The 9,315-nt window shown below is 51.3% G+C and overlaps 1 protein-coding gene across 1 annotated transcript; it reads right to left on the bottom strand.

Annotated features, from left to right (window-relative positions):
• Window positions 1-2,689: 2,689 nt before the first annotated feature.
• On the bottom strand, window positions 2,690-8,906 carry AO090003001351 (MYB DNA-binding domain protein; the record flags this gene model as incomplete). The annotated part of the gene is made up of 2 exons (XM_023235282.1): window positions 2,690-4,879; window positions 4,935-8,906. The coding sequence occupies 2 exons, from the start codon at window positions 8,904-8,906 to the stop codon at window positions 2,690-2,692; spliced, it is 6,162 nt and encodes a 2,053-aa protein (XP_023090315.1).
• Window positions 8,907-9,315: the final 409 nt, after the last annotated feature.

The raw sequence follows: 9,315 nt of genomic DNA, 5'->3' as shown, positions 1-9,315 counted from the left end.
GCACGGTAAACCTAAAGCTTATATAGTATGCCCGTCATTTAATGCTCATGCACCGCACATTCGTCGTTGAGCTCTTTACGTTCGATATTCTTCGAGGCCCTTGTATTCGATGGTTTTCGTGTCTAATGTATCAATATTCTGTTTATATGTTTTACTTTGTTTATATCTCTTTCCCCTTTTTCTAATGCCCCCCTTTTTTTCCTTGCCTTCCCTTCTACCTAACTAATTAGTTTATCTTGAAAATAGCCCTATTTACTATGACTCTAAAATTTCCACTTTCAGTTCATACTTGGCATCCGATGCACAACTGCCTAATCCACGCCTGACATCTTTGTGAAGCCATTGAACCATCTGAAAAGAAGTTTCGTTGGCACTATCCATCGAAAACTGCAGACTTCAAGCCAATAGATTCAAGACCTTTCACTGACTCTTGCCAACTAAAGCCTTCAATTGTCTCCTTTCTCACAGTATAGATAGATTTACGTGATGAACTTCATTGCAAAGGACTCTACGAGATATCACCAGAAAACCAATCAATTGTAACAATTGTGTTTACTACGATAATTTGAGTCCTCACAGTCAACTATCGAAAGAGGATATTTTAGTCGCTACTTTAAATATACTGCGGGATTCAACTTTAAGGCTTCAAATTACTGTTAGCAAGCTCTCCAGACTCCAAGGCAATCATACAAACTGGGGTAAATAAAGCCCTTATTGCACATCATATTAATAACGAAGTAACGAATATAACTGCCTATCCTAATCATTCAAATCACACCCAAACTGCACCAGATCCGAAACCTAATATGCGAGGTTCACATTCAAAGAAGCCAGAACACCATTAAAGTAATCCCTTGCGTCTCATTACTCTGAGTACACACAAACTACATCTGACAACTCAAAGTACTAGTACCCAACCCCAAGAAAGCTACCTGTGCATATTATTACATTAATGAAGTAGCTCGTTCCATTGCCTGTAAGCAGTGGCTGGCTAACAAATATGCAAGCCATGAGCCAGCTTATGCATCACTAGCTCCAAGCACGAGCAACCTCGATCCACCTAATACGAGATCTCAAACTCCACAGGACATACTAGGATTGTCCGCAAGTCTGCCCAATTTATTGACCATCAAAGCTTACATCCGAGCTACTAATACATTTCTTTGACAAATATATTGCAATTGAGATTCCTACTTAGGTTACTCTTACCACCATAACACCATATACCCAATCTCTCATGAATGAATACTCCATACATGCATAAACAAATTTTCATACTTGATCGTGACTCGTCAATTCCAATCCAACTCGCATAAACACCAAGAACATAAAAGAATACACCGCTCACTCATAACATCATGTCAAACACACTTGTTAAACCCAATATCACGGCCCCAAACCCATTCCCATCATCGCTCAAGAATCAAGCCCCAACACTGGAACTCGAACTAGCCTCAGATCCTACACTCCCCCGCCCAGAACTCCTCCCACCAGAAGAAGTCTTCCTCTTCCTCACTAAATCCCTCCTCTTATACGCTCGTCTCAAGAAGCTATCGTCCAGTACCCTAGGCTGACCATACCCGATACCACCCATCACCGTACCCCCAGGAACGACATATACATTTCTATACACAGACTGATAACTATAACTATAGTTATGGGTATAGTTGTGGGTATAGGTATAGTTATAGTGCTGTCTATAGTCGTATTCGACTTTGCATTCAATCCCTCCACCCCCAGTCCCAGAAACAGAAGCCAATACCCCCGGAATAGAACTGTATGGTACACGTGACCGGAGAGCAGATAACAGGACAGCGTGTTCCAGGCGTCGTTTGTGGAGTTTTGCGGCTTCGAGGGCTGTTTTGTGGGTTTCTGGTTCTGGTTCCAGGAGTAGTATTGGTTGTTTGTTTGGTTGGGGGGTTGGTGTTGTATATTGTTGTTTTGGGGGTTTTTGAGGGTTCATTTTTGTGGTATTTTTGTTGGTGTGTATGGTTCTTTGGATCTTGAGATATTGATGTATAGATATTTGGTGGGGGTAAAGACAGGGATTGGGGAATTGGGTTGCATTTATATGTGTTTCTTTGTGGGGGGTTACATTTATATTTTGTCTTCCTTCTTTTCTTTTTCAATGATAATGTGTGTCAGAACAATATTGTGTTGTGTTAGAATAATATAGAGTAAATGAACACCTCATTGGTTGCGTCAGTGCTGTCGTTTGCTATTTATTAGTCTGGTCCAATGGACATCTCGGGCTGTTTCAGATTGTTTCAGGTTGGCGTGTCCCCACTTTTTCTATGGTCTCTACATGCTTATCAGGTAGTCAACGCTGGCCTTGGGTCGTATGTGGAGGGGCAATTGAGGGGTTTCTTAGATTGCGTTACATTGGGTTTGTAGTTACGTGCTGGAGAACGATTGTGAGTTCAATATATTTCATCAATTGAATCGTCTACTATACATACATGAATCATAGACAGGCTTTCCTCCCGCGCGGCAAGAACCAATATTAACGAGTGTGAGAGAAGTCAAAGAAGGAGAAGGTTTAAATAGGAGTAGAGTACATCGACAACCCTGCCTGCCGCTGCCCACATGTTAAATACATATGTGAAAAATGCAAAAAAAAAAAAAAAAAAAAAAAAAAAAAAAAAAAAAAAAAAAAAAATGCAAAGGGAGATTAGAGTACACTGCGACTCTATCGAGGAGGATGCTGTGGCGTAAGTTGCCCCGGGTGTGGCCCAGCATTTGACCCTTGACTGTAAACCCGATGGTGTCCTGGCGCCCCGTGAGGGCCTGGGACAGCCTCGCTCAAGGTCCCAGATACAGGACCTCGTGCTTGGAGGGGATGGACGGCACCAATCGCCTGAGGAGGCCCACCAGGAGCATAGCTCAATCCGCCTGCTGAGTTTGATTGGAGAATCGCCGGGGGTGTATAAGAACGACCCATAGACATTGCTTGATGCGGTGGCCCAGGTAGACCTGCTGCCCGAGACACTTGAGCTTGCGGAGGTGGTGTGTTATGACCGTAATGTGCACCAGCGAGACCGAGCGCAGATCTATGTGGTGGCTGTTGGTGTGCTCCACTAACCATTGTTTGCACATGTTGCTGGTAGGTCTGATGACCGCTATGATGTTGCTGGGCGGACATATGCGTCGGCGCCGGTGTTGCTGATGCTGGTGTAGCGTATGCCGCGCTTGCTGGAGGGCGCGACATCCCAAGCAGATTGGCAGGAGCTTGAATAGGAGTGGGAGGGCCTTGGCGGGAACCATAGGCGATTGTATTGGTACGGGGCGTGGGAGACCCAATTGGGGGGCGGAACACTTGGTTCTGTGCACCTAGGTCACGCGAGCCAACAGCTGCAGCCTGTGCATGTGCCGCGGGCGACGGTGCATAGACAGTCGTTTGATAGGAAGCGCGCTGAGAAGGAGCCGGTGAGGGGGTCGGAACGGGTGATGGGGCACTGAGGTTTGGCAAAGAGGGTCCTGATCCTGACAATGATTGACTCGAAGCGTAAGGTGAGTATGGAGGTTGCGGTGCCAGTGTTCCACTTGAGCGACTGCTCTGCTGGTGAGGTGGAGGCGGCTGTTGTTGCTGCTGTTGGCCTCGAGGATCAAAACGTGCCATCCAATCGTTATTAGCGGAAGCGCCTGAGCTTCCTGGGACGGGTGTATAAGACTGATAATCAACGTAACCTCGGGATGGCGGTAGGTACTGGGCCTGCTGAATATAAACAGGAGTTTTCTGTGTCGCCATTGCGGAATGTGTCTCCTCTTGACGGGGCGCTGCTTGGGAATACGAATGCGACCCAGTGTAGACTGGCCGCGACGGAGAAGCCGCAGTTCCTGCAGGATTCGAGGCCTGGTCACTTGCGAACCGTTTACGTGGTTGAGGCTCTTCAGGCTCATCATTCAGGATGCTTAAGATATTTGACCGCTTAGCTGGCACTTGCCGAGGAGCCTCGGGTTCAGGCGGAGTTGGCGCAGGCTGCAGGGCCTCCTTGGGTGGTGATAAAACTGGCGGTGGTTGTGACAAGCCCACATGCTGGCCAGGTAGCGGATAATATGGCCTTTGGCTGATATGGTCGTGTCGGATAGGAGAAATATCTTGCTCCTGCTTCTGCAGTGTTTGTGCTGGTGAGCTGGGAGGCTTTGTGAGACTGGGTTGGCGGGAATGGGACCCTGTGGGCATAAGCGAAGGCTGGGGCTGATGCTGTATGTAGGACTGCTGCGTCGGTGGCAATGTGCCCTGTGTTGGGAGAAGTGGTGACCCATGTACATCAACACCCGATGTCCGGTATCCTTGAGAATGGAGAGGCTCTATACGTGCCATCTCAGGTGCGGGCATGGGCGTTTGGCGAGCCGAAATCGATGTTTCCTGAGGTCGAGTGGTCGTATGAGGCGGCACAGTAGTTGGAATCTCACGTCTTTCGTCCGGGAAATAACCAAGGCGTGGGCCTGGAGCGCGTGGTGGCAAGCTCGCTTGATGGGCGCGAGCCCTGGAAAAGTCATCGCTAAAGACAGGCCCGGAAGTCATAGGGGTACTGGCTTGTGCGAGCGGTGGATACCTTGAACCATTACGCTCCTTTTCCTGCGGAGGCCGAGCATGGAGGGGTACTGTCTGCGGAGATGGCGCCGTATGCTTGCTCTTCGACACAACTCGGGTCTCATCTGGCTCGGGCGCTGCAGCTTCTGTATGTGGAGCAAGGGGACGAGGCATGATGATGGATGAAGGTGTTGCTTCGTAGCGCCGTCTCGAGGCAATGTTGGGGGCAGCAGGTAAAGGACCCGTACGTTCTCCCCTAGCTTTTTTGTGCTCCGCATCTGCAACGATGTCTTCAAAGTCTTTCTGGCCCGAGTCTATACGGCGCTGGAAGTAATTTTTGACCTTTATAGTATTAGCCACTTGAATAGGACTGACATTAAAAAGAAAAAGGGCATACCATCACAGTTGTCTTCGTCTTCATGAAGTTCGAGATGCCTTCGAAATCGCGACCAAAGTGTGCCAGTAGTTGAGGGAAGTCGCGCTGCTCTGGTACAGACCAGTAGCTAGTAGGTTGCAGTGACCCATACCCTACCTCTGACTGTCTGGTAGTCGTCGGAGTCTCTTGTTCCGCCGACTCAAACACCAACACTCCTTCTTTCTGGCGACCACGTCCGGACCTCGCTCGTGGGGGCAACTCTGCCACCGGTTTTTCAGTCGGCTCTCTGGCCGGCACCATTGCCGCTTCGTTCGCACCATCCATGGATGGTTCCGGCACCTCCAGTTTTGGGATAGCCCCAACAGAAGGTGCGATCGGCGCCATTGTCACAGTCTGGATCGGCTGCTCTTGTTGGATCGGTTGTGCCAATTGCTGTGGCTGGGGCTGGGGCTGGGGCTGGGGCTGTGACTGCTGCGGTTGTAGTTGTTGTTGTTGCTGCTGCTGCTGCTGTTGCTGAGCTACTTTGCCCCGTCGACCTCCACGAGAACCTGCACCGGTACGGCCTCGTCGGCTAGCGGGTTTCTCTGGTTGATCACCATCCTTGGCTCCCCGACGACCATTGCTAGTATGCTCCGTATCAGCAGAAGAGTCACCAAAGGTGGGCGCTGCAGCACGCCGTGGTCGGCCAGTATCTGTGACGGGAGCAGGCTCCTCCTCGCCTTCATAATCCGGCTTGACAACCCCCAAATCAGCCATGAGAGCATTAGACTTTGGTCGGGCAGACCTTCTGGCACGACCACGTCGACTCCAGCGCTTGTTAAGCTTGGCCTTATACTTGATCTCTTCTTTGGTAAGATAATAATGGATGATACATTGCCTGAAATCTCGTCCAGGCAGAGACTCGGCAATCTTACCCCATTTCTTCGGATGAGCCATGAACGCATCAGTAAAGATCTCATGCTCTTCGGGGGAGAAGTCGTTAGGCGGTGGGATAAATCCAAAGACATCCATAGCCTTATCAGGATCGATTATGTTGTTGGTGTCCTTATAAACACGTGCCTTTGCTTCGTCCAGCTCGAGCATATCTGGAATCACAGCCTCACGAGAAAGATCTGGTTGCGCAGTAGCCTTATTCCCACGTCGCCGTTCAAGTTCCTCCTGGGCGGAAATTTCTGAAGCTCGGAGAGCATTCTGAAAATCTAGCTCACTGTTTCCCTTGTATCTCCTTCCTTCAGCGGTGGTAGGTGTTGCTATTGCAGTGCCTGGAGGGGACACGGGGCCTGGCGTCAGCGAATTTTTCTCTTTCGAACGATCCAGTTCATGCACGCGCAGTCGCCATTCCTTGTACAAGTCTACGTAATCATGTTGTAGAGCAAGGTTCTTCCTGGCAATCTCTTTCCGGCGCTTCATCATCTCTCCACGAAAGACTTCCTTGATTGACTGGTGAGCTGCGGCGTTTTCTTGGTAAATGTCAAGGTCGGAAAGAGGAGTGGGGGGACCGGAATTCAGGAATGGCAGGCTTTCGATGGTGACAGCATCAGCAGGAGGGAGTGAATCTAGGACCATCTTGGCTGATGATTCCTGGTCTTCGGCGTCCTTATCCAGTTTGACCTCGGGAGGAATAACTACTTCCTCTCGATCTTCGGCTTCCATTTTATTAGCCGGCAGTGGTGGATTCGGAGCCCTCTCCGGAGTCACATCGTTGGCAATCGCTCCCAACAATTGAATGCGCATAAGCAGTGCAACAATATTCGGATCTTCTAGTGGCGGAGGGGGTAATTCCGCACGCAAGGCTCGCATGTCCTTCTCGAAAGTCCGCTTTCGCTCCTCTAGATACTCTTGCGTAAAAACAACATTCTCATCTTCATCTTCGTCGCTGGTCCGACTAAAGTCTGGGATGAGAACATCGGTTTTATCTCCAGTGATTTTCTCTTTAGGTCCGACATCTTCCGTAGGAGGTAAGCTGGGACTAGGGGCACGGGGATTTAAAGGCCTGGAGCGTTCGGGCGATACAGGAGACGCCTCCCTCTTGGATTCTTGTTTCTCCTTTCCAGGGATGATCTCCCCAGCTTCGGGACCCGACGTGCTGTCATCGATCGACATGCGCTGTTCTCGCTTAGGTTCCTCGCTGATAGATAACGCCCGCTCCTTTCCATCTATGGAATCACGCTTTGGAGTAACAATGGCATTAGGCGCAGGAAGAGGGCCCCTGTAGCCAGGGCGAACCCATTGTTTGTTGCTTTTAGGTGGCCCACGGGATACCGATGGTCGCTGTTGAAGAGCACGCGGGCCCGTAGGGATGCTTGACGAATGCATAAGAGGCGATGTGTGTGGACCAGGTGATGATCCGCGATTGGCTGAAGGCGGGCCTCTTGCCGAAAGCTCTGGGGAGCTGACGATAGGCCCGGACTTGTTGGCCAAAGGCGTCTCAACTTGCGGTGCTGGAGGCTCTTTGCCTGTCATAGCCGCAGGGGCAGTGGGTGGGGAAAGGTCTGGTTGTCTCTGTGCACTAACACGTGCCACAGAATGGGGTTTGGACGTGCGTGCCACTGGTTCATGTTTACTCGAAGTATTCAGAGTCTCATCACGTCGAATCCGTTGCTCCAGCGGTTGTTGGGGAGAAGTTCGGGAAGCCTTAGGACCCGTAGGAGGCTGTATAGGCCCGCGTGATAAAGGTTCATGGTGCTCTTTCTCTACCTTTGGGGCTAATGGGGGCGCGCCACCTGCATCGGACAGCCTCTTCTCTGCAGACAGGTCGGGGATAGGTGCGGTAACAGAGCCAAAAGCCGGGACCTGCGGAGCCGCAGGGGGCGGTGACCGCTTGATAGGAGTATGAAATTCTTTGGGGGGCTCTGGGCGAGGCACAGTAGTATCAGGCCGTTCAGATCGTTCGAGGTCACGCCTAGGCTCGGCTATGGACGGTTTGCGAGTCTGTTCAACGTTAGGGTGGTCGGGAACTCGATCGGATGTTGCAGGGCCAGTGTGTAGAGCCGGTGGGACAGGAGGTGCTGCCGAAATACTAGGAATACGGTTTTCATTTCGATTCGGAGGCTGATCTCTCTTCCAAACATCGGCCGGTCTGTCTCGATCGTCGCGTTCCATACGTCGATCAAGTTCATCGCGACGTTCAAATCTTTCACGACGATCCAAATCCCGGTCTCTTTCGCGATCACGGCGATCAATCTCTCGGTCGCGGTCCATTATACGTTCTCTCTCACGATCCCGATCGCGATCTCGATCTCGTTCGCGGTCTCGATCACGCTCGCGGTCGCGGTCCCTATCTCGGTCCATAATACGATCCCTTTCTCGATCCCGGTCCCACCGGCCATCGCGTGAACGACTTCGACGTCGAAAGGAATCACGGTCGTCCAGATAAGGAATGCGGCCGCGCCCACGTCCGATATCCCAATCTCCCCGCCCACGACCACGCATAGGTCCGCCGCGGGGGTGATGACCGGGTCCTGAGGATGGGATGTCGGCTGTAGTCGATGATACTGAAATGAGGCTGTCTCTGGAGCCGCGTCGCATCCGCACCAGATCTGGGTCTCTGCCAATAGGCTCCCTCATGTCGCGAAAGTCGCGAGGAGGCGGCGGGGAACGGGAGCGACCGCGACCGAAGCCGATCCGTGAATCCCTGGGGTCAAAGTCCCGGTCGCGGCGACCCCAATCGCGGTCAAGATCACGGCGGAATGGGGGAGGTCCATCTCGAGCATCTCGAAAATCGCGATCGCGGTCTCTGTCCCTATCTCGAAGATCCCGATCCCGATCCCGAAAATCGCCACGGCCCGGATATCCTCGACCTCGACCACCAAAGGGAGCTCCCCTCGGTGGATCGATTAACGCCTTTGGACCTCGAGGCGGCTCTCGGCCCAGCGGGGGCAGATTCGCATCATCAGAGCCTCGAGGGCCGGCAGGAGGTCGACGGTCACCGAAGCGCTGTGGAGATCTGTCGCGGGAATTAAACCCAGATAATGGGGGGTATCGTGAAGACATCACCAGGTCATGCTAGAAAGTGTATTATCGAACAACCCGGCAGAGAGCCTGCTACAGGTCAGTTTACTGAATGAATTAAAAAAAAAAATCGAAAAACGCAGTAAGAATCCAGGTTCGAGACTGAGGGACCAAGGGCAGAGCGCGAGGCAACGGGTGTGGAGAGCACGTGATCTTTAAAAGCGTGGAAGCACGGGCCAGAATAAAAGTATTATCTAATCGATCTAACCAAATCTAGGCAAGGCCCAGCAGTCGAGGAACTCGAAGATTTGATTGATGATTGACTGGTTCTTGATTTAGCGGCAGCCACTTGGCGTGGCTTGTTTCAAATGTGACGGAGGACGTGTGAGGGCGTGTGGATCAGCAGACAAAGAGGGGAGGTGAACGAGGAGTCAGGACGCCATGAGTATCC

This window comes from Aspergillus oryzae, chromosome 2, assembly GCF_000184455.2.
Source record: "Aspergillus oryzae RIB40 DNA, chromosome 2".
Lineage (NCBI taxonomy): Eukaryota > Fungi > Ascomycota > Eurotiomycetes > Eurotiales > Aspergillaceae > Aspergillus > Aspergillus oryzae.
Note: the sequence above shows the minus strand (reverse complement) of the source record. Positions and strands in the feature narration are given on the sequence as shown.